The sequence below is a fragment of the Ovis canadensis genome, chromosome 13 (genome assembly GCF_042477335.2).
Source record: "Ovis canadensis isolate MfBH-ARS-UI-01 breed Bighorn chromosome 13, ARS-UI_OviCan_v2, whole genome shotgun sequence".
NCBI classification, from domain to species: domain Eukaryota; kingdom Metazoa; phylum Chordata; class Mammalia; order Artiodactyla; family Bovidae; genus Ovis; species Ovis canadensis.
The window spans coordinates 77931485-77956928 of record NC_091257.1 but is presented as its reverse complement, the minus strand read 5'-3'; the positions used below and the strand labels follow the sequence as shown (position 1 = coordinate 77956928).

General features: G+C 46.2%; 1 protein-coding gene across 1 annotated transcript; it reads right to left on the bottom strand.

The window, feature by feature from the left end:
* Positions 1-11884: 11884 nt before the first annotated feature.
* On the bottom strand, positions 11885-20415 carry LOC138417910 (short palate, lung and nasal epithelium carcinoma-associated protein 2B-like). Its single transcript, XM_069548913.1, has 7 exons — positions 20277-20415; positions 18922-19069; positions 17507-17614; positions 16076-16225; positions 13853-13946; positions 12786-12849; positions 11885-11922 (listed from the first exon to the last, which is right to left on the bottom strand). Exons 1-7 carry the CDS (start codon positions 20413-20415, stop codon positions 11885-11887), a joined length of 741 nt encoding a protein of 246 aa, XP_069405014.1.
* Positions 20416-25444: the final 5029 nt, after the last annotated feature.

Below are 25444 nucleotides of genomic sequence, written 5' to 3'. Positions count from 1 at the left end.
AGATGGGCAACCCAGGTCAGAAAGCTAGAGAAACGTGCCCAGAGATAAACAACCAGTGAATGAAGGAGCTACTACTTGAAAAGTCACTGTTGACTCCAGGTCAGCTCTCTTTTCTAGAGATCCTTTGCACATGCTGGCTTCTCTGCATGGAACATTTCCCTCTTCTTTTCATTTTTAGCTGTATCACTTCTTACTGACTTTCCAGCTTCAGTAGGACATCATGTCCTCTTGAACTCTCCCCAGAGACTAGGTTAGGTGTCATCACTCCACCATCTTGCTGCCTTTATTCACTGTTAAGAGTCCTGGGTCCCAATTAGTGACAACTTGGCTGCTTTTCCCACCAGGCTGCGAGTTCCTTAGAGGAGGGATTCTGACTTATTTCACAATGAGTTGAATTCCCAACTCATAGTAAAAACCTGCCGCTAGTAAGTACAACAAAAGAAAGTTTGCCAAACAAAAGCATGAACAAGTAAGTGGGCACCACGTCATGATGCTGCATTCACCATCCATTCGACATTTCTCCTAATTGGACCTATTTCTTAGTTTGCTCCATTCAAAGTATTAGCTAACTCAAATGGCCCCACGCCTCTGCTTCTTGTTCTTAGAGCCTTCAGAAGGGCTTCCCTGGTGCCTCATGGTAAAGATTACAATGGACGAGACCCAGATTCGACCTGTGGGTCAGGAAGATCCCATGGAAAAGGAAATGGCAAACGACTGCAGTATTCTTGCTTGGAGAAATCCGTGGACAGAGGAGCCTGATAGGTTACAGTCCATGGGGTCGCAAAGAGTCAAACACAACTGAGGGGCTAATTTAATCTCTACGCCTCTTTTCCCCAACGCCTGCTGTAGGCCTCCCATGGGGTGACATTAAGGGGGAAGCCCACCATTCATGGTTTGAAGAAAAATACAAAGCCCTTGCTCCCCTGTGCAGTCTCCTGGAATTCTGCTGGGTGCTGAGGGCCCTTTTATATTGATGGCAATGGGCAGGGAGGCTGCCCCCGGAAACAAGCTCTGCGTCCAGAGCCATCCAAGGAGACTCCAATGAAAATAAGCCCTGTCCAAAGTGAACAGAGACACTTCCAAAGCAAAGGTCAGTCAGGATGCTTGAATTGGATGGCTATGGAGAGGACTTTGCTCCAAACTAAGAGCAGGTTCTCATGGAGCCTCCAGTTACCAAAATGGTGGCCATGTGGGTGGGGGGGTGGGGTGGGGCTGGGGCCCAAACTGTGAATGGATGAATTGGAGAATTTTCTGGTAGAAGGATCCTTAGTGATCATCTAGCTTAATTTTATCAGCATTTGCAAACTCAGGCTCAGAGAGGGAAAGCAGTCAGCCTGTAAGAGAGGGACAGAGATGGGGCTAGGCTTGCGGCCCATAGTAGCATCAGGGTCAGTGAGCAGTGAAGTCATTCTTCCCAAACCTTCTCTTGTGTCCAAGCGCTCTCCATAACATCCTTCACAGTAGAACCAGCCTCAGGGAAAATATTTGCAACGACAGTTTTCTCAGGACCCACCCTCCCCCATCTGCCCACTCCATTGAGTCAGTAGAGTTTCTCCTGAGAGTGAATATGGTTTGCCTCCGTATATATCCCCACATATGCAGTATCCCTGCACACTTACTCCCAACCCCTCTACTCACAATGCAGCTGCCAGAAGTTAAAGCTCTCACCTTAAACCAAAGTCCCCATCATGGCCCCTGTGTCACCTGCACATCGCCACCCCAAAATCACCTACCTCTCTCTTTATGGCTCTATTGTCTTCCTTCTCTTCCAGAAACATATCAACATCATTGCTGCCTTGGCCCTCTGCCCAGATTATTCCCTCTTTACGGAACTCTCCTCTTGAAGCCAGTGTGAGTTGGGTCCTGCTGTTCAAACTCACAGTAAGTCCTGACTTAACACATTTATAGATTCACATCAACTCCTCCCTTCAGGTGACAACTCCAGGGTCAACTTACCTTGTTAGAAACATGACAGACATCACAGCCGCAGGAGAGCTTAGCGCTCAACTGAACCTCCTTGCTGGGAAGCCTGGGGAGCCTATGGTCCAGAGAAGGAGAAGGATTCAGCCAAGGCTAGACGTGAATTGAACCTAACTTATTTTCCTCTTCCATTTCACATGTTTTAGTTCTGTTGAAGTTTTCCACCTGGGCAATATATTTTTAAAAGAAAAGATTAAATAAAATTATCAAATATGTTTGCTTAAACAATGGATGCCTGAGCCCCTCTCTAGATACTTAGAGTGAGGGGCTGCAGGGTGGATGACCAGGAATGGAGGTAACTGGACTAGGGTGGTCAAAAGGTACTTTTGATCTTGAGTTCTAAGAGCTGTGATCCCAACACCATCCCCTGAACCCCACCTCTGCCTAGACATGACTGTGCAAAGCTAGGTGCTTATCTTGCTTCATCTTCTTTTTCATCTCATGAGCAACCAGGCAGGGGTGTTACTGCCATTATTTCTTGACTGAGCAAAGTGAGGCTCAGAAGGGAAGGATAACTTGCGCAGGGTGGAACAGATGGGAAGGGGCAGATCCAGAGAGGGCACCCAGTTCTGCACCCGCTCCACTGAGATTGGCTGTTCCCACTCTCAGCCTCTGGGAGCAACAGCGAGTCTCACTCTTTGGCCCCAGTAAGTCCAGGGCAGTACCTGGCCATTCGCTTGGCACTGCAGGACTACTTTCACCATTGGTGCTCAGGACAACTCACTAAATAGGTTTGGAAAGCTCCATTTTCTAGTTGAGGAAACTGAGGTTCAGGGAAGGAAGGTGACTGGCTGAAGTCTCACAAGGACAGGAATCAGCATTTGCGATCTCAGGGAAGGACCTTTCTCTCAGATCTCATTGAGGCCACCTGGTGGGGCAGGAAAGTCCTTGCACTTGAATACCCTGTTTATTCCTTGACCTCTGCTGTTTGAGTTGGTGGTAATGCCTGGTGCATTGAGCACATGGCAACCTGAAACATTCGATCCAAGGAGCACAGATGAGTGCCCATATGGCATTAGGCTGGCAGACGAGTGCCCATATGGCATTAGGCTGGGAGCACCAGTAGAGCTCCAGATCACTCAGGGTCAGTCTCCTCCGATCATCTACTTGCACCTCAGCAGGAACCTGTAACACTTTGACGTGAACATGGCCAGATCAAGGTAGGGGTAAGGACCAGAGGCGTGGGTAGCTAGTGTTCCTCTTGCTGAATATGGTCCCGTCATCCGAGCACAGGGCAGGTGCCTAAGCCTGGGGCTGGGACACGGAGGACCCCATCCATCTGAGCCTTGGACTGGTCAGCAGACTCACCTCCCAGGCTGTTTGTGCCTAGTTCTGCAAACGTCTAGGCCCTTACTCCCCTGGTTGTAGGCACAGAGCTGAGGGCTGTGCAGGAATCTTGTGAAGAGAGTTTTTCCACCTCAGGAACACAGCCCAAGGGGCCGGTGTGATGTAGTGAGTCCAGACCTGGTGTTGGCCCCAGGCTTCAGCTGCCTCTTGTAAAATGTGAGACAACTCCATGTCTAGTGGCAAGATGGAAACTACAATACTCCAACTCTGGGGTTGGGCAGACTGGATTCGAATCTTCCTTTTGCCTGTTGCTGGCTGTGTGGCCTGGATAAGGAGCTTCATCTCCCTGAGCCTCAGGTCCCCTAAGTGTGAAATGGGACTAGCTATGGGCCTCTCCTCCCACGGGTGCTGTGAGAAGTGGTGAGATAATGTGTGTAGGCCCCTGACAGGCAGTTGCTACAGTGATGGTGATGATAAAAATTGTTGCTGGTGTCTGGTCACCACACTCCCCTCCGCCTTCGGTTTCTCATCTGATTATGGAAAATTTTGAAAGAGATGGGAATACCAGACCACCTGACCTGCCTCTTGAGAAAACTATGCAGGTCAGGAAGCAACAGTTAGAACTGGACATGGAACCACAGACTGGTTCCAAATAGGAAAAGGAGTACATCAAGGCTGGATATTGTCAGTATTGACTCTGTTAATAACTTTCTTTGTGACTCTTACCAAGACATTCATTTTCTCCCAGGGTCTCCATTTCCTCTAACTTCAAAATGAACAGTGGTTCTCTGCTAGAACGTTGACACTTCAGGGTTCTGAGAGGTGATCAGGAATATCTGGGGCTACTTGCCACATTCCACCAGATGGCGCACCTGGTGCTCTTGCTTTGCAGGCATCCCTCCTGCTCCTTGGGCACTGTGATAACTCTGAGGCCGTGAGGGCCAGGACCACAGGGCATCATCCCCAGGACCTGACACACAGATGCTTAATAATTATTCATTACAGCCTGCAGAGGCATTTTTCATTAACACTGATTAATTAAAGTGTACACATTGAGAAATCCATGCATTTTATTTATAACAGCACAATAAGCTTGCTGAAGAGTCAGCCTTGGGTTATCGCAGACTTTTCCCTTGTTGATTGTGTGACAGCAGGCAAATGCCCTAGCTTATCAGAGCTTTTTTTTTTTTTTCTCTTTTAAACATGAAGCCAGAAATGGAATGTCCTAGGATATTGGGTTACCTTAGAAGAGCTGCTCAGGGAACTAATGGAAGAAAATGTCATTAGAGAGCCCTAACCTTGGCTAGATAAGGTGCTCCATGAATAACAGCGACCATTATCATTACTATTACTGCAATAAACAGTAGTGAGTGGTGAGCAAAGACAGCATTTAGGAGCCCAGGGAAATAGAGAGTGTGACAGGGGGCAGTGTGTGCAGTTCTTGAAAGTGTGATGAGACTGGGTTCAAATCCTAGCACTACCTTGTGAGCTTTCCCTCTCGTAACTCAGCTAACTCACCTGGAAGGTGGGCAGAGTGGGTGTACCTATTTCACTGAATCTGTCTGAAGGGTACACAAGTTAACATGTATAAACCTGAACACACAGTCCCTAGAAATGTGCTGTCCTTGCTCTTCCACTAGACTGGGAGCTCCATGAGGCAGGGATTGTGTCTGTTTTGTTCCCTGACCTGTCCCCTGTGTCATAACAATGCCTTGTGATTGCAGCTGAAGAACACATGCTCCCTGATGTGTTGTTGGTGTTCCTATAGCACCGAGGTCGGGTGCCCACTGATGACTTCCCTGTGGGAGAGCCACGATGCTCTGTTTTCAAGTACTTTCCATGCATGTCTGCCTCTCCTCACTGGGCACTTCTGCTGCATTAGGACCCACCCCTCCCTTCTCTCTGGTCCCTCTCTGTTCAGTTGACCACACGTATGCATAGTGCTTTAGAGGGTGGGCCTCACTGGCCCAAAGTTCTCGGCTATAGGTATTGCTCCAGGTGATGGGAATGTAGCAAGTAGCTCCCATTTGTTCCTGTTCAGTTCAGTTCAGTCGCCCAGTCATGTCCAACTCTTTGTGACCCCATGGACTGCAGAAACCAGGCTTCCCTGTCTATCACCAACTTTGGAACTTACTCACATTCAAGTCCATCAAGTTGGTGATGCCGTCCAACCATCTCATCCCATGTCATCCCCTTCTCCTCCTGCTTTCAATCTTTCCCAGAATCAGGGTCTTTTCGAATGAGTCAGTTCTTCACATCAGGTGGCCAAAGTATTGGAGTTTCAGCTTCAGCATCAGTCCTTCCAATGAATATTCAGGACTGATTTCCTTTTGGATTCACAGGTTGCATCTCCTTGAAGCCCAAGGGACTCTCAAGAGTCTTCTCCAACACCACAGTTCAAAAGCATCAATGTTCGGTGCTCAGCTTTCTTTATAGTCCAACTCTCACATGCATACAGGACTACTCTGAAAACCATAGCTTTGACTAAATGTACCCTTATTGGCAATCTAATGTCCCTGCTTTTTAATATGCTGTCTAGGTTGGTCATAGCTTTCCTTCCAAGGAGCAAGCGTCTTTTAATTTCATGGCTACAGACACCATCTGCAGTAATTTTGGAGCCCTAGAAAATAAAGTCTCTCACTGTTTCCATAGTTTTCCCATCTATTTGCCATGAAGTGCTGGGGCCAGATGCCTTGATCTTAGTTTTCTAAATGCTTAATTTTAACCCAGCTTTTCCACTCTCCTCTTTCACTTTCATCAAGTGGCTCTCTAGTTCATCTTCACTTTCTGCTGTACGGTGGTGTCATCTGCATATCTGAGGTTATTGATATTTCTCCCGGCAATCTTGATTCCAGCCTGTGCTTGATCCAGCCCAGCATTTCACATAATGTACTCTGCATATAAGTTAAGTAAGCAGGATGACAATATATAGTCTTGACGTACTCCTTTCCCAATTTGGAACCAATCTGTTTTTCTATGTCCATTCTAACTGTTGCTTTTTGACATGCATACAGATTTCTCAGGAGGCAGGTCTGCTGGCCTGGTATTCCCATCTCTCTAAGAATTTTCTACCATTTGTTGTGATCCACACAGTGAAAGGCTTTGAGGATTTGAAATAGCTCAGCTGGAATTCTTGTGTGTGGTGTTAGAAAGTGATCTAGTTTCATTCTTTTACAAGTGGTTGACCAGTTTTCCCAGCACCACTTGTTAACAAGATTGTCTTAATCCATTGTACTTTCTTGGCTCCTTTGTGAAAGATAAGGAGTCCATATGTGTTTGGATTTATCTATGGGCTTTCTATTTTATTCCATTGATCTATATTTCTGTCTTTGTGCCAGTACCATACTGTCTTGATGACTGTGGCTTTGTAGTAGAGCCTGAAGTCAGGCAAGTTGATTCCTCCAGTTCCATTCTTCTTTCTCAAGATTGCTTTGGCTATTCGAGGTTTTTTGTATTTCCATACAAATCTTGAAATTACTTGTTCTAGTTCTTGAAAAATACTGCTGGTAGCTTGATAGGGATTGCATTGAATCTGTAGATTGCTTTGGGTAGCATACTCATTTTCACTATATTGATTCTTCCAATCCATGAACATGGTATATTTCTCCATCTATTGGTGTCCTCTTTGATTCCTTTCATCAGTGTTTTATAGTTTTCTATATATAGGTCTTAAGTTTCTTTAGGTAGATATATTCCTAAGTATTTTATTCTTTTCGTTGCAATGGTGAATGGAATTGTTTCATTTCTTTTTCTACTTTTTCATTATCAGTGTATAGGAATGCAAGGGATTTCTATGTGTTGATTTTATATCCTGCAACTTTACTATATTCATTGATTAGCTCTAGTAATTTTCTGGTGGAATCTTTAGGGTTTTCTATGTAGAGGATCGTGTCATCTGCAAACAGTGAGAGTTTTACATCTTCTTTCCAATTTCGATTCCTTTTATCTTTTTTTCTGCTCTGATTGCTGTGGCCAAAACTTCCAGAACTATGTTGAATAGTAGCGGTGAAAGTGGGCACCCTTGTCTTGTTCCTGACTTTAGGGGAAATGCTTTCAGTTTTTCACCATTGAGGATAATGTTTGTTGTGGGTTTGTCATCTATAGCTTTTATTGAGGTATTTTGAGGTATGTTCCTTCTATTCCTGCTATCTGGAGAGTTTTTATCATAAATGGATGTTGAATTTTGTCAAAGGCCTTCTCTGCATCTATTGAGATAATCATATGGCTTTTATTTTTCAATTTGTTACTGTGGTGTATTACATTCACTGATGTGTGGATATTGAAGAATCCTTGCATCCCTGGGATAAAGCCCACTTGGTCACGGTGTTTGATCTTTTTAATGTGTTGTTGGATTCTGATTGCTAGAATTTTGCTGAGAATTTTTGCATCTATGTTCATCAGTGATATTGGCCTGTAGTTTTCTTTTTTTGTAGCATCTTTGTCAGGTTTTGGTATTAGGGTGATGGTGGCCTCATAGAATGAGTTTGGAAGTTTACCTTCCTCTGCAATTTTCTGGGAGAGTTTGAGTAGGATAGGTGTTAGCTCTTCTCTAAACCTTTGGTAGAATGCAGCTGTGAAGCCTTCTGGACCTGGGCTTTTGTTTGCTGGGAGATTTCTGATTACAGTTTCAATTTCCGTGCTTGTGATGGGTCTGTTATGATTTTCTATTTCTTCCTGGTTTAGTTTTGGAAAGTTGTGCTTTTCTAAGAACTTGTCCATTTCTTTCACGTTGCCCATTTTTTGGGCGTATAATTGCTGATAGTAGTCTCTTATGATCCTTTGTATTTCTGTGTTGTCTGTTGTGATCTCTCCACTTTCATTTCTAATTTTATTGAATTGATTTTTCTCTTTTTGTTCTTAGTGATGCTTCCTAAGGCCCACTTGACTTCGCATTCCAGGATGTCTGGCTCTAGGTGAGTGATCACACCATTGTAGTTATCTGGCTCATGAAGATCTTTTTTGTATCAGTTTAGTTCAGTCACTCAGTTGTGTCTGACTCTTTGTGACCCCATGAATCACAGCATGCCAGGCCTTCCTGTCCATCACCAACTCCTGGAATTTACTCAGACTCACGTCCATCGAGTCAGTGATGCCATCCAGCCATCTGACCCTTTGTCGTCCCCTTCTCCTCCTGCTCCCAATCCCTCCCAGCATCAGAGTCTTTTCCAATAAGTCAACTCTTCACATGATGTGGCCAAAGCAGTGGAGTTTCAGCTTCAGCATCATTTCCTCCAAAGAAATCCCAGGGCTGATCTCCTTCAGAATGGGCTGGTTGGATCTCCTTGCAGTCCAAGGGACTCTCAAGAGTCTTCTCCAACACCACAGTTCAAAAGCATCGGTTCTTCAGCACTCAGCTTTCTTCACAGTCCAATTCTCACATCCATACATGACCACAGGAAAAACCATACCCTTGACTAGATGGACCTTTGTTGGCAAAGTAATGTCTCTGCTTTTGAATATGCTATCTAGGTTGGTCATAACTTTTCTTCCAAGGAGTAAGCGTCTTTTAATTTCATGGTTGCAATCACCATCTGCAGTGATTTTGGAGCCCCCCAAAATAAAGTCTGACACTGTTTCCACTGTTTCCCACCTCTTTCCCATGAAGTGATGGGACCAGATGCCATGATCTTTGTTTTCTGAATGCTGAGCTTTAAGCCAACTTTTTCACTCTCCTCTTTCACTTTCATCAAGAGGTTTTTTAGTTCCTCTTCACTTTCTGCCATAAGGGTGGTGTCATTTGCATATCTGAGGTTATTGATATTTCTCCTGGCAATCTTGATTCCAGCTTGTGCTTCTTCCAGCCCAGCATTTCTTATGATGTACTCTGCATATAAGTTAAATGAGCAGGGTGACAATATACAGCCTTGACGTACTCCTTTCCCTATGTATAGGTCTTCTGTGTTTTCTTGCCACCCATTAAAAATGGGGGGAAAAGATTACTTTTAAAAAATGCAACCATAATCATGAGAGCTGACCCTTCTTGCACCCTCTGTCTGTGTGGGACAATGATGACAAGGTAGCTTGGGTAGACCTACCAGCTGGAAAAACAGGCTCTTTGTTAGGGCAATATTGAGGAGTGACCCCCACTTACCAGGAGAGGGCTCCTGAGCAGAGTTGTAGGGCTGAGGAGAATTGAGAAGCTGCAAGGAGGCAAGCAATTATTTTCCATGTGGACAGAATTACCTGGACAAATGCTCAGCACTGACCGAAGGGGGCTACTGCTCAAGAGAAGTCCTGAATGTGAGACCTTCTTGTGTACAGTTGTGGGAGTTGAGATTGTCACAAAAATTAGACAGAGAGGAAAACTCTCATCCTTTTGCTATGGCCAGGAGGGGAGGAAAAATCTCTGGACGAGGCCCACTTCACATGAAACCTAGCTTTGCCTCTGACCAGGTGTGTGACCCTGGAGAAGTCATTTCACCTCTCCTCTTGGAGAGTCACTTGCCGCACATTCCCCAAGAACCATTGACTGCATCACTCAGTAAAAATGAGAATCTCATGAGATACAGTGTCTAAAGATTTAATACGTGGTTTCTCAACACTGTTTGACAGTAATTCCAGAGCCTGACTCATGTGGAGCCTGACTCATGCTCACCAGTGTCAGACCCTGGTTAAGCACTTTCCAGTCACTGACTCATTTAAACCTCACACCAGTGTCCTGAGGAAGTTTTGCTGTTCATTCTATTTGGCAGGTGAGAGAACTGTGGTTCTAAGAGTAACTTGCTTGAGATTAAACAGCTAGCAAGAGGTAGAGGCCAAGTAAGTCAAGTTCACCTTTGTCCAACTTTCACCCTATGCCTTGTCGTTAGCCCCAGCATAGCCTGACCTAAGGTCCACTCAGCAGAGCTGATGAGATCTGGCTGAAGGCCCCGGATATAGCCCCAGCGGCTCAAGGGCTCCTTGAAGTGACTTGACCTTGTGAGGCAGCCTTCATCAAGTAGAAAGCCCTTGGGTGAAGTAGCTGCTGGTGCAGGCTTCTGTGTGACCCTGACCTCTCCTCACCTGAGTCTCCAAGGAGGATGACAGTGGTCCTTCCCTTACAGAATGGCACAAAGACTGAGATGGTTCTATGGCACAAAGGACAAAGTTTCTCTGGGTCTATTGTCAGGAAAACCAGATGGTCTTCTGGAAAGAAGAAGCCCAGGGACCCTGACGTGACAGCTCAGGTCAATCCTCTGCACACGTGATGCAGCTGTGAGTAACACGTGCCTTGCTCCCCACTCCAGGGCAAAGGGGAAATGGAAGGCTTCCATGTTAGGGAGGAAGAGTGGACTCGAGACGACCTCATCAGTCCTGCTCAGAAGAGAGCAGGGCCAGGATGATGGGACCTGCTGGGGGCAGGGGAGAGGTGGCTCAGTACTGAGCACTCAGGGTGTCACCTACCTGAGCAAGTGTTCCCAGGGACATGGGTTAAAATTCTAGCCCTGCCACTTGCCACCCTGTAACCCTGATGAGTCACTTGTCTTCTGTGAGCCTCAGTTTCCTCATCCGTACAATGGGGGCAAGAGCCAAGTCTCCTGGCTTGGAGACTCGGGGCAGAAGGGTGATGTGAGGTCATGAGGTTAGGTGTGCTGGGGAAGGCAGCCCTCCATCATGGTGGTGCTGTAGTGGAAGCAGAGTGAGGCTGTCTCTACAATGCCTCAGGTCACTTTCTTGCCCATCCTGGGCCTCAGGTTTTCCTTTTGTAAGACAAGTCGTTGCAGCTGGAAAATCCCAAATGTCCCTTCCAGCTTCGGATCCAGGTCTCTGAGGCCCTGATTGCCCACACATCACCTCCCCCAAAATCTCAATGGAAGGAATGCCATGAGCCACACAGAAGGGGCAGAAATGCCATTTTATTGCTGGGGGTGGAGGGCAAGGAGCATAGGGTGTCCTGACTGTGAGGAGGTGTATCTGAGAGTGTCCTTGACTGGGCTCAGTTGTCACTCCTGGGGGATGATGGCTGCACCAACCGTGCCAGAGGGAGATGGTACAGAGATTCAGTCATGTCCCTGGGAACCAATCTGGAAGGAGACCCCAGAGTGAGGCATGGACACCCCGGGGCCCTTACCGGCTCCTGCGTTCAGCAAGAACAGCTGCCAGAGTGCTTTAGCACAAATCCTGCGAGCTCTGAGGCTTATGGTTGGGGGACTGGCACCTGTAGTTTGGGGTCTCTCTCTGGCACCTGGCCTTGACCTCTCCTCATCCCCTCACCCTCCCACCCCACTCACCTTAGCAGCAATGGCCGATGTGAAAAGACTGAGCAAGGCTCAGAGGAACCAGGGTTCAGGGCTCAGCATATGATCAGAATCAGGGATCAGACTGAGATAGACTGTGTGTCTATCTATGGCCAGTGTCAGGGCTCAGTCAGCAACTTGAGCTAAACTTCAACCTGACTGCACTCCAGGCTCAGTCAAGGACCAGAGTCAAGTACAATCTGGGTGTGATTAAGGGTCAGGACTCAGGCTGTGACCAAGATCAGAGCTCACTCTGCTACTAGGGAAAGAAGAGAAGCCAAGACTTGCTTCTCCTTCTCCACAGGCCCCTGTGGGGAGGCCTCATCCTCCCTTAGCCAGGGCCCCAAGTCGGGTCCTCACCAGCAGGCGGGCATCACAGTGGTTTTTCTCATCTGTCCTCTTCAGTTTACAATTTGTTGTGTGGTTTCCTGAAGTGTATCTGAGGGTACAAAATCAGTAGCATTTCTCCAGATCTGGATATAGCTGAATAGAAACTAGATCCCAGTGGCTGCCACCCTCCAGCAGGTCAGACTTGGCAACCAAGGGATCTCTTGCATGTCACTCTGTCTCTCTGAGCCTACGTTTGTTCATCTGTAAAATGGGTATGATAACAGTACCCACTCCACAGTGTTGTTGAAAGAATACAATGAGATGCTGTATACGAAGCACAGAGACATGGCCCAGGTAACTGGGCCTGTGGCTGTTTTCTAGAAGGACCACCTCCAGGACCCTGACACTGTTACTCATCCCATTTCTGTTGCCCCACAGCCTCAGCAACCCCAGTCATGCCAGAGAGCCAGATCAAGGAAAGCCCCCAGGGGCTGGGGGTGAAGCCACAACTCCTCATAAGAAGGGAAAGGGAAGGGGCAGTGTTCAGTAGCAATGAGTATGGGATATTAGGCTCTTTCTGTTTTTTCTTTAAATCTGCTCATCAGCTTGGCAGTGTTTACAATCTTTCATTTGTGAGGAACCCAAGGATCAGAGAGGTGGAACTAGTTGACCAGGACCCCACAGCTGCTAAGAGCAAATGCAGAATTTGAACCCAGACCTGGCCCGTCCTGTTTCTTGCATCATTCTGTGCAGCTGGTTCTGCAGGTTTAAGAAAGGAGGGCAATAGAAGCCCTCAGTCTGCAGGGACACCATTCCCCCAGCCACACTCTCCTGACTTGCTCAGGACAAAGGATCCTGAACTTCTCCAGGGTTCCCTGACAGTCCTGCCTGTCAAGCAGACGTAAAGCAGTGCGCCTGCCCCTTGGAAGGCTGCAGAGGGAGCACCCACCTCTTCCCCAGGCTGTGACTTACCATTGACGTTCTGAACCAAATTCCCACTCAAGGAGCTGATGATGGTGCGGATTCGTGGGCACAGCTGAGGGTCACAGGACACCAGGGACGATACAGCAAGAGATGGAGAGAGGAAGGCAGGATGATGTTGGGATGGGGAGGGAGGAGAGGAGAGACAGGAGAGAAAGAGGACTGATCATTATCCACTGGGAGCACCCTGCAAACCACCTGCAGAGGTGCTCCCTACTCGGGACCTCAGAACCTCTGACCCTTAGGAGTCTATAATGATGGAAACCCAGAAGACCTAAATCTGAGAGCCAGAGAATGCTAGAATCCTAAAACTTCAGGTTAAAACCTCAAAATCTAGACTTTTACCATTCCAAAACGCTATGTTCTTAGAAACCTTGACCTTTGGAACACTGGAATTTTAAGTAGTCAAACGAGGCCCTGGGAACCATAGAGAAGTGTTTCCAATGATTTTGTGTGTGTGCAATACACACGGATCTCGTGAAAATGCAAATTATTGAGTCAGCAGATCTGAGGTAGGACCTGAGAGTCTGCATTTCAAACAAGTGTCCAGATGAGGTCAGTGTTGCTATTCTGAGACCCGCAGCTTGAGCAGTGGCCCTCCAGTTTAGTAAATCACAGAGCCCTCTGGAGGAATTTTTCCCCCATAAACCGTGATCCCCAGTCAAATTCCAGAGTGACTAATTTAGAATCATTTCTGGCACATGGTACATGTGGTTTGCATATGAGGCACAGGAATCTTACTTACGGTAGGCATATTTTTTATATTTAAATTAAATAAAATTGTATTTAATAAAGAAGAATATTCCTAAAAGGCCTACTGGCATTACATGGGTATGGTATATGATTCAAGTTGGAATCCAGTGATTTCTGCTAATATCAGATCCCTCCTCCCCTTCTCCCCACACGAGACTGAATGAAGGAGGGGAGTGGCAGCTGACAGCCCAAAGGAAGTGGGCACCTCAGAAGGGAAGGTGCCCAAAGAGTACAGCCCACCCAGGGAATGTCACATCTGCCCCCCACCTGGCCTGGCTCTGAGCTGCCAGAAGTGGGGTACTCACCACATCCTGCACTAGGTACATCTCCACCAGATTCACGAGTGAGGTCGCAGGCTTTTTGATATTGCTGATCAGTCCAGTGAAGCTGGAGATGGAACTGATAAAGACCAGGAAGTTGGCAGAGCAGCCAAGGAGGAGCAATGGGAAGAGGGCGGGACATGGTGGAGCACCTTGAAGTCAGGTGACTTGAGCCTCTACTCAGGGGGATCATCACCTAGAGCCACATGACTGACCAGCAGCTCATGAGAGTCCCATCACAAACATGAGACCTCATCCATCCATCCATCCATCCATCCATCTATCCTTCCATTCATTCATTCAGCACATATTTATACAGCAACAACCATATATGCCAGGAACCAAGCCAGACTGGGGACACAGGGATAAACAGAGCACAAGCAGCTCCCAGTCTGGTGACTAAATACAAAGTACATGTGGCTAAGGCTGGCTCCTTTCCACCTTCAGCCCCCAGCATAACTGTCACCTCTTCAGGGCAGCCCTGCGTGACTGCTGCCTAAGAGAGGGCTTTGTAATATTGCACCCTGTTCAGTGTGCTACTCTGCCCAGGGATGGTTGCCACCTGACATTTACCTCGTGGGATGTTTATTGTTGGACTGAATGCTTATCTGTTTGTCATTATCTAAGAGAATAAGCTCCAGGAGAGCAACTTCTTTGCCTGAAGTCACCGATACATTTTCCAGAGCTCAGAGTGGTGACTGCCTGGCATGGAGGATATGCTCAGCACATTTTTGGCTGAGGGAATAAATGAAGTAAACCTACAATTAAATATATAATGACAACTTGCAGAAAGCATTCAGAAGGGCAAGAGAAGACTCTTACAAGAGCCAAGAGGAGGAACCTTGTTTTAGACCCTGAGTGATGAGATGTACATTGAAATGGGATGGGGGATAAGTGTACTTGGCATCCAGAACAGCCTCTGCACAGGTCTCGAGGTGGAAGGAGTTTGTTTGAGGCTGAGAGCAAAAGCTAGTGTGTCTAGGGCAGAGAGGCAAGGGGGAGAGCACAGTGATATGAGGGTGGGTCCAGATCAGGTAGTCTAGATGGCCCTGAGGAGGGCTTGGGATTTTACACAAGGTGGAGAGGAAAGCCCCCAGAGGGTTTGGAGCAGTAGAGTGGAATGCCATTTTCCAGATATGGTCACTGAGACCCAGAAGGCAGGATGCTTTCTCTGGCGCTATAGGCTAGGCATTGTCCAGCAGGGCTCAGGCATTTGGAATTACATCTCAGTTTTCCCAAGTGATGGTAGGCTTCAGGGCCTGTTTTCTGTTCTGGGGGTCTTTAGGCAACCTGTGATCAGATCCCTTGTTGAGGCAGTATGGACTGACCGCTGTTCAGGGCTCAGCCTGGTTCCTTGCCAAGGCCAACCTGCCCCAGCTGTCAGCATCCAGACCATTATTTCTCCTCTCCCAACCATGACCAGGGTCAGCCTTTCTCCCTCCACCTTCTTCCCTGGGTTAAACATGCTCTTTCAAGCACACAGTATAAGATGCAGATTTGGTGTGTTACCAGAAATCAGTGATTTAAGCAGAGTATTCAGTTTTCAAGATCGTATTTTGGGAATTTCCCAGTGTGTGGAGGATGATTTGGGGACAATCTGAAATTAGAGCCCATGGTAGGCATTTACTACTCCTCTTGCCCCTCCTACCTAGAGGCAAGAAGGGAAACACAGTGAATTATTATCATCATTATTATTATTGAGGGACATTATATAATATGAGAAGGTCAGTTCTTCAAATAGACATAGCAATTTAAATGCGCAAGCATCTAACAAGAGAGCTTCAAAAAGCATGAGGCAAAAACAGATGAAGCTGAAAGGTGCAATATGCCAATTCACAGTTATGGCTGGAGAGGTCAACACTCCTGTCTCAGTTAGGGGAAGACCCGAGAGACAGAAAGTCAACATGGATATTACTATTACTGAGAGCATAGTGCCAGGTTGCATGCTAAACCCTTGCATTTTCTCATTTGGTCAACACAGTAGCCTATGAATTAGGGATCACTACCATCCTCAGTTTAAAAATGAACACTGGAGATCCTAGAGCTAAAATGAGGATAAAACCATAAGTCAGTGGCAAAGCTAGCTTGTCTCCAGAGTTTCACCTCTTTTCACCATATTCTGCTCCCTCCCAGATATAGGAATAGGGCTGAAATTAGGGATTCCAACTCCTCAGGGAGTCCCGCTCTGCTGAGATATCTGAGCCTGACCTGTTCACGAAGGGGAGTGGTATCCTGGCTGGTCTGTAGGTGCATTCTCCTATGACCACCTTTAAGGTACCAGTTTCCTGAATTTTAATGCTGATAGTTTTCTGTACGACAAAGTTGAGGGTCAGGTCAACAACTGCACCCAACAGAGGCCTGTAGGGAATAAGATTCACAGTTAACAGAGGTGGCAAATCCTTTCTTGTTGCTCACTTGAGTCCCCTTCTCGGTAGACATTAGATGGGGTGTCTATGGACAATGTCAATATTCTTGACAGAATCTACATTCTTATATGAGGTTTTTCTTCTCCTGGCCACAGGGGTTTCTGTCATGTGAAATTTCTAAGCAGTATGACACTGATGATTAAAATAAACAGAACAGTCAACATTTCTTTAGCACGAATTCTGTGTTAGGTATTTCAAACAAAAATAATTTAACTGGATTAATTCATTTAATCCTGATCGCACTACCAAGACAGAAAATTACTATCTCTGTTTTCCGAATGTGGAAACACTTGGTATAGAGAGGTTAAGTAACTATCCTCCAAGATCTCATAGCTAATAAATGATGAAATCCTAGTGCATTTTATTGATAAAGACTCTTCTACACATCTTCATTTTATCTCTTTGTATCTTTCAAGTAATTAAAGCACTTAAAAATTGTAGTTTCCATATAATTGCATATGCTCTTCATGACATACTGACAATACTATGTGGCCTGTACTGGCCACTGTCATTTAAAGAGAATCTTGAGGGACAAAGTGATGCTGCAGGCAACTTTATCAAAGGGTATAAATGTTCGATCTTCTCAGCTTTCAAGTTTTATAATTAGATAATCACGATGATTTTGGACATATATTTCATGGAGGATTTTTTAACAAAAAGATTGGTTATGGCCAGTGTTTCTTAGAACATTTTAAATGGCAGGATTTCAGGTGTGTTTGACTCTTTGCAAGCCCATGGACCATAACCCACCAGACTCCTCTGTCCATGGAATTCTCCAGGAAAGAATACTGGACTTGGTGGCCACTCCCTTTTCCAGGGATCCACCCTCTGAGCCACCAGGGAAGCCCAAGAATGTGGGTAGCCGTTTCCTTCTCAAGGGGATCCTTCCAACCCAGGGATTGAACCCAGGTCTTCCACCTTGCAGGCAGATTCTTTACCATACAGAGCCACCAGGGAAGCCCAAGAATGTGGGTAGCCGTTTCCTTCTCAAGGGGATCCTTCCAACCCAGGGATTGAACCCAGGTCTTCCACCTTGCAGGCAGATTCTTTACCATACAGTGCCACCAAGGAAGCCCTTAGACCTGGAAAGGTCTCCTTCTTTTACAGATTGGGAGACCTAGTCAGAAGCACGGAAGGTACCTGATGCCAGATTGGAGATCTGTTGGCATACCCCACTGCATCTCTCAAACCTCCGATTCTAACCAATACTCACAGGGTCAGGGTGACCTTAGCAGTGAAGGGGATACTCAGGTTAATGCTTCGGTCTTCAAGAGTCGCTTGGAGTATGATATTCCCAATGTTGATGCTCCTGATTGTCAACCTGTGCAAAACCACAGTTCACTCTTTTCATTCATCACGCAGCCATTGCTGGGCTCTTTTCTATGCCGGTCTCATGCTGAGCATTAGAGCCTGACTGACTTTGCCTGCTTTGGTCTTCAAGCTAGCCCAGTTCAGAGGTTGGATTCTCTCCACTGGATGGCATGGCAGGAGAAAACTGTAATTCCCCCTAGACTCCAGGGTAAATATGTGCCAGAGTCAGAATTTGGTTTCTTAAAAAATTAAAGTATAGTTGCTTTTCAGTGCTGTGTTGGTTGCAGGTGTTCAGCAAAGTGACTCAGGTATATATGGACAGATAAATATGCGTGTGTGCTAGTCACTCCAGTCGTGTCTGACTCTGCGACCCTATGGACTGTAGCCCACCAGGCTCCTCTGTCCACCACGCTCCTCTTGATTCTGTAGGCAAGACTACTTGAGTGGGTTGCCTTTTCCTTCTCCAATAGATGAATGTAAATATAGGTATATATAGGTGGATATAAAGATACTTTTCATTTCATATTCTTCCCCTTATAGGTGGTTACAAAATATTGAGCATACTTCCCTGTGTTATATAGTAGGTCCTTGTTGGTTGTCTGCTTCATATACAGCAGTGTATACATGTTAATGCCAGACTCCTGATTTTTCTCCCATACTCCTTTCCCTTTTTGTGGCCATAAGTTGTTTCTTATTGCTCACCAGTCTATTTCTGTTTTGTGTAAGTTCATAGCACCATCTTTTAGATTCCACATGTAAGTGACATCATGTGATATTTGTTTTTCTCTGAATTCACTTAGTATGATTATCTCTACATCCTTCTATTTCTTGCTGCCAATGGCATTATTTCATTCTTTTTTAGCAGAACCAGATTTTGAACCCAGAACTGGTTGGCTCCCAGATATCATGTATGGGGCCGTATATACGGTATAAATTCTAGTTTCTTCTGTCCTGAGGTCATTTAGACTTTTATACTCAGCTATACTTAGGGAAGAAAAGTTTTATTCCTTGGAAAAATGACTTTAGGTACCAGCAAACAAGTAGAGAGGAGAGAGAAGAGAACCTTCATCCTGAGCCTGAAATCACATGAGAAGCAAGCCTAGACCTTTAAGCCCCTTGATAGGTCCTGCAGCCCTGCCCCTAATTTCCTCAAACTCTAGAAGAGCTGGCCTCACACCAGTTCCACTCTCAGGGGTGCAGAAGGCTTAAAAAAATTTTTTTTTTACTTTCCTGTCTTTGATCTTAAACTTACCTCCCCAAAGATATATATTCTCTTTTGGAACAAAGAACTTCAGTGTGAACTCAACATCAACTCACCGTAAACACCTGATAAGTAGTTGAAGATTTTCAGTAATGTTCTTGTCCAACAAGGTCTCATATTCCTGGGTCTTGTCAGTAACTACTTTCTCCAAACATGTGAAATCCTGGAGCAACTCAAAACCAGCCTTCACTTTCTCAAGGACAGCTGCAAAAGCAATCTCCATTTAGTGTGAGTGACAACTTATGACGCAGCTCCCATGCACAGGCACCAGATGCGACTGTCTGCCTCTGTTATTTCTCTCAGTCTTTACAACTCCATAAAGCTGGTGTTACCATTTTCTTCACTTTCATATGAGGAAATAAAAGATCAAAAGGTTAAGATATGGGCCTAAAGTCCCACAGCTAGGAGACCTTGTTTCCTCTATGCTGCCTTCATACGAATGTATACTCATCATTCATCAACAAAGCAATCAATCCACTTTGTAGGCAATAGATATTGATTGAACACCAGCTTCTAATAGTGACTAATAAGATACTCAAACAAATGAAATAAATTTGGAATAAGCTAAGAAATGGAAAATCTAGAATCAAGGAAAAATTATGGCTCCAACTCATGAAAGTGGCAAATAGGGTTCCCTGGAACAGTCTTGCAGCAGGCCTGTAAAGAAATGACTCATACTGGCGAAGGACAGAGTGTCCTCGTGGGGGCCATTCAGAGAAAAAGGGATTTGACAGGGTGATGGTAGATGTAGAATGGCACATTTGGAAAGAATTAAGAATATATGTTTCAAAAGTAAGTCAAATGAGAAACAGGCAATAACTAGCTCAAGGAAAAACAAAGGGCTACAGGAAAAGATATGTAATCATAGCAGTGCTACTTGGCTCTGCAACGGACAGTGTCACCTAATTATAGTAATGCAAACAGAGATGGAAACGACACCTGGTCCTGTAACTTACTAGGTGACCTTGATTCAGACCCTGTGTTTCCAAGCTCAGTTTTATCAACAATGAAACTGGAAAGTATATTTTTGAAGGTTGCCTAAGTCCTGGAAAGGTTTAAGGGCAGTCATTTTCAGAAGTTAATTTCTCCTATAAAGAATGTTTGACAGTGTGCTGGTAATGTTCCCACGAAATGAGAAGGCCAAGTTCTCTTAAGAAATCCGAATTAAAAAGCGATATGACTAACTGGAAAGGTGGGTAGTTTTAAACCTACCTAGGTTTGGTAGGGATTAATTTCCAATTAGATGATACAAATTCACAAGATTGAATGACCCAAAAGAAGAATATGCTTCAAATATAAATAAAATATTTAATTTAAATAATGTAAATGACAAATAAAAGATGAAAAATTGAGTGAATTTTTTCAAAATTAGAGAAATAGGTGCCACCGCTCATCCCGCTTTCTGACTCACATTCAGATGCACTGTCATCAATCTCAAGTTCTTTTCTAAGAGCAGATTGCAGCTCTGTCACAACACTGTTGTCAATAAGAAACGATGAAGTCCCAGTGAGCAGGCCACACAAGAGAACTAGTCTCCAAAGCTGAAACATCTTTTCCTGACACCTGGACAGTCATGAGAGGAACAGGAGTGAGAATTACCCACAGGGAAATGGGATCTTTGATGCGCACCTGTCACTCTGACACTCAACAGTCCTTGAAGATGGACGTGGTTATCTCCTCTCTTACAGACGGGCAGCTCAGGTAGGAACCTGGAGCAACTTGCACAAAGATACACAGCCACTGAGTAGAGGAGAGGGTATTTGGAAAGTCACGCTTGACTCCAGGTCGGTGCTCTTTACACAGAGGTCATTTGCATTTTCTGGCTTCTCTGCCTAGAACATTTCCCTCTTCTTTGCATTTTTACATGAGTCACTTCTTGCTGAGTCTCCAGCTTCAGTAAGACATCATATCCTCTATAAAGCCCACTCTAAGGCCCCTTCCCAGAGTCTAGGTCAGGGGTCCTACTCTACTATCTTGTTGCCTTCATTCTCTGATCAGAATCCTTGGTACAATTAGTGATGACTTGCCTCCTTTCTCACCAGGCTGTGAACTCCTTAGATAGGGACTGTAACTTTGTGAATTCCCAACTGAGAGGAAAAAAACCTGCACCTAATCCAGTACAACCAAATAAATGTTTGCAGAATAAAGGTATGAACAAATAAATAGGCACCACATCATGACCCCACATTGCTCACCAGTTTGAGACTTCTCCTAATATAATTGATTTCTTAATTTGCTATGTTGACAATATTAGCTAATTCATGTGGCCCTGTCCCTCTGCCTCTTGCCCCAGAGCCTTCTGAAGATCTCCATGTGGGGTGGCATTAAATGGGAAGGCAGCATTCACAGGTTTGGAGGAAAATACTTACAAAATCCTTGCCCGCCTGCAGCGCCTCCTGAATTCCGCTGGGTGCTGATGGCCATTATATCTCCCGGATAGCGATGGGCAGGGAGGCTGCCCCGGAAACAAGCTCTGTGCTCAGAGCCATCCAAGGAGATTCCAATGAAGATAACCCCTGTCCAGAGTGAATGCAGAGAGACTTCCGAAGCAAAGGTCACCGAGGATGGTTGAATTGAAATGGGTGGATATGGAGAGGACTTTGTGCCAAGACTAAAAGCAGGTTCTCGTGCTGCCAAGACAGTGGCCATTGAAAGCGGGGGCTAGGATAAAGACCGAGAATGGATGAAGTGGAGAATATTCTGGTAGAAGGACTCATGGTGATCATCCAGCTTAATTGCATCAGGACTTGGAAACGCAGTCTCAGAAGGAAATTATGATACTATTCGATCAGTATTTGGAAATCAGCTTGAGGTCTTCCAGAAAGACAGGGACAGATATGGGGCTAGAATTGTGGCCCACAGAGTCAGGGTCAGTGCCCAGTGAGGTCATTCTTTCCAAACCTTCTCTTATGCCTGAGTGCTCGCCATAAAATCCCTCACAGTAGAGCTGGCCTTAGGGCAAATGTTTTCAATTGTTCAGGACCACCCTCTTCCCTGTCTACCTACATCATTTAGCCAGTAGAGTTACTTCTGTGAGTGAACAAAATCTACCTCCATAGGTACCCTCATGTATGCAGGATTCCTATGCACACATGCCGCTAACCCCTCTACTCTCAATGCAGCGGCCAGGGGTTGAAGCACTCAGCTTCAAAACAGCAACCCCATCAAGGCCTTGTGGTACTGTTCACTGCCACCCCAAACCCTATAGCCCTCTCCTTCCATAGCCCTACAGAATTACTTCTGTTCCAGAAAGATGTCAGCCCTTTTGCTGCCTTTGACCTCCATACAGACTGTTCCCTTTTCCCAGAATTCACCTGCCAAGTTGTCCCTGGCTCTCGACATCACCTCGCAACCTCTGTGATGGCTCACCGGAGGTGGTCCCCCCACCCTCTTCCCCTACCTCAGCTTCTTGCTATCCTCTGTCACAGTAGATCATTATCATTTGACTTTTCCCCTTCTTCTCTGCCCTCAGGAAGCTGTTACCACCCTTTCCTCTAGGGCTTTCCTCTCATGTGGGTCCCAAGACCCTGACCTGGTTCTAGAATACTCCAAGCATCTCTGTGGCATCTGATAAGGCTGTCCACTCTCTGATAAGGTGGTGAGGGTCCCATCCTTAGAGATGCTTGGGAATTTGACCAGATGACTGCTAATGTCCTGTGTGACTTGATGTGACTGTGAGCCATGATTCAGAATTTCCTTGGTCTCTCATTTGAAGATCATTGTGGCACATTTGTATGACTCTTGCTCCCAGGTTTTTTTCCTCCCTGAGTCTGGCTGCCCCATGGGGATATGGTTCCCTCAGGCTTCCTGCCTCTTTCCTTTCTCACCGGCCTGTACTCCCAAGACCACACCCACCTGGCCATGGCCTCCTGGAGTCACATTGGCTGGTGCTGGGTAGTGTCTCATCACAGACCACACTCAGGACAAATCCAGCTTCTTTTTTTGGGGCAGCAGTGAGTGGCATTCATCAGCCATGATGATCAGCTCCCAGTAGGGGCAGGTGAGTGCCAGGGCCTGGGCTTGGCACTGCAGGTCCACTTTCCCAACTGGTGCTCAGGACAGCTCTGTGAGGAGGTTCAGAAAGCCCCACTTTCCGGTTGAGGAAACAGAGGTTTAGGGAAAGGAGGTGACTGGCCCAGTTCTCACAAGGCCAGGGCCCAATGTTTGGGTCCCCAGGGAAGGACATTTCACTCAGATCACCTTGAGGCCAGCTGGTGGGGCAAGAGAGTCCTTGGACTTGAATACCCTGTTTATTCCTTGACCTCTGCTGTCTGAGTTGGTTGTAATGTCTGGTGCACTGGGCCCGGTCAACCTGGAACACCCGGTCCGGAAAGTGCAAATGCATGCCCAGTTGGCATTAGGTTGGGAGCACCCACTAGGCACCCAGGGTCGTTTCCTCCATTTGCCCACCTGCATCTCAGTAGAAACCTGGAACCCTGTCCTGGACATGATAGCAGCCAGGAAATGTAGGGGTATGTGCAGAGGTTTCGGGAGTTAGCCTTCCTCACCCTGACTCTGTTCCCACCATCAAAGCACAGGGCAGGTGCCCAGCCTAAGCCTGTGTCATAGAGAACCCTGTTCAGCAGAGCTTTGGGCCCATCAGCAGACAATCCTCCCAGATTCTGCCCAGTTCTGCTAATATCTGAGTCCCCTCATCTCCTGGTTGTGGGCACAGAGCTGAGGGCTATGCAGAAGCCTTGTGCAGAGAATTGTCCCTACTCAGGACACAGCCCAGGGGACTGAGTGTGATATAGTGAGCTCAGACCTGGTGTTGGCCCCAGGCTTCAGCTGGTAAAATAGGTAGTCAAGCTGTGTTTGGATCCTGGTGGCAAATGGAAATTAAAAGGGTATTGAGGTGCTGGTGATCATATCCCGGCTCTAGAGCTGGGCCAGCTGAGTTTGAATCCCCTCCTCCTGTTACTGGCTGTGCAGCCTGGACAAGGAGCTTCATCTCCTGGAGCCTCAGGTCCCCTGTGTGTGAAATGGGACTAAAGATGGGATTCTGCTCCAGGTGTGTGGTGAGGATGTGGTGGGATAATGTGTATGAAGGGCTGAGCATTAAGTAGGTCCCTGATATGCAGTGACACCAATGATGAAATGATGATGTCAGTTGTTTCTATTGTCAGGCCATTTCACTCCCCTCTACCTCAGGTCTCCCATCTATTCGTGGTCCCACCCCAGAGGGCTATGGAGAAGACTGAGAAGATAAAGGACTCAACATGCTTAATGCTTAAGCAATGGCTACTGCATTTCTTACTTTTGTGTGCAGTAAAGACTGAATGAGATAAAATGGGCTCAGGCACCCAGTATACCAGTGTCCACAAATTCTGGCTCCCTTGGGTGATGGTGTATAGACGGCCCGTGACAGGTGTGCTCCTTGTGTGCTTCCTCATAAGCCTGTTTCCCTTCTAGGGCTGAGTTAGTGAAGACAGTACCATGGTCTAAAATATGATCTGATTGAATGTAGGGATTCAATAGAGCTTTCTGGTAAGAAGCTGTCTCAGGCAGCCTCTGAACTTGGAGGGTTCAGGACCTGATTAGTGATGTCTGCCGCAAGTTCAGGAGGGGAGTGTGGAGGCACTGTGTGTGTGCCACTGTGGGACCAGGTCATATCCAAGAGCCCTGTAGCCAGCGATGGGCACACCAACACCACACATTCATGGACAGTGGGACTCTGGGACCTGCCTGGTGCTGGGAGAAGGTAATGGAGACCCTTATCTAGATTCCAGTCTTGGCCAGTAAATAACCTGCTTTGTCACTCTGAGTAACATGTTCATTTTCTCCCAAGGTCTCCGTTGCCTCTAACTACAAGATGAACAGAGGTCCCCTGCTAGATAATTGACTCCGCAGGGCTCTGAGAGGTGGTCAGCAACATCTAAGGGATACTTGCTACATTCCCATCTGCTGGGCCACCCCACACTCTTGCTTTGAGCATGAATCCCATCAGCTCCTTAGGTACAGTGATAACCGCCCCCTCTCTGAAGCCATAAGGGCCAAAACCACGGGCTTCGTGCCCAGGCACTGACACAGAGTGGCTTTTCAATAAATATTTTTTAGAGCTTGCATAAGCATTTTTAATGCTGATTAATTAAAATGTATCCAATCCAGTAATTCATGTGTTTTATTTCTAACAGCACAATAAGCTTGCTCTTAGGTCATTCTTGGGTGTACATCCCAGAAGTTTTCCTTGTTGGTGGTGTGACAGCAGGTAAATGTCATAACCTCTCTGAGCCCTGTTTTGTTTACTTTCAACCATGAAAATGAGCACTAGGATATCCTCTACCTTAGAAGAGCTGCTGGGGGCACTAAATGAGGTAAAGTCAGTAGAGAGCCCAAACCAGCCCTGGCTGAGGAAGGTGCTCCATGAATAATAGAGCTCATCATAATTACTATTGTTGCAATACATAGTAGTGAGTGGTGACCTAAGGCAGCATTCAGGAGCCCTGGAAAACAGGGAGAGAGACAAGGGGCCGTGTGTGCAGTTCTTGAAAGTATGAGGAGGCTGTAAGCAAATCAGAGTGCTGCCACTTACTAGCCTCATGATCTTTCCCTCTTTGAGACTCAGTTTACTCACCTGTA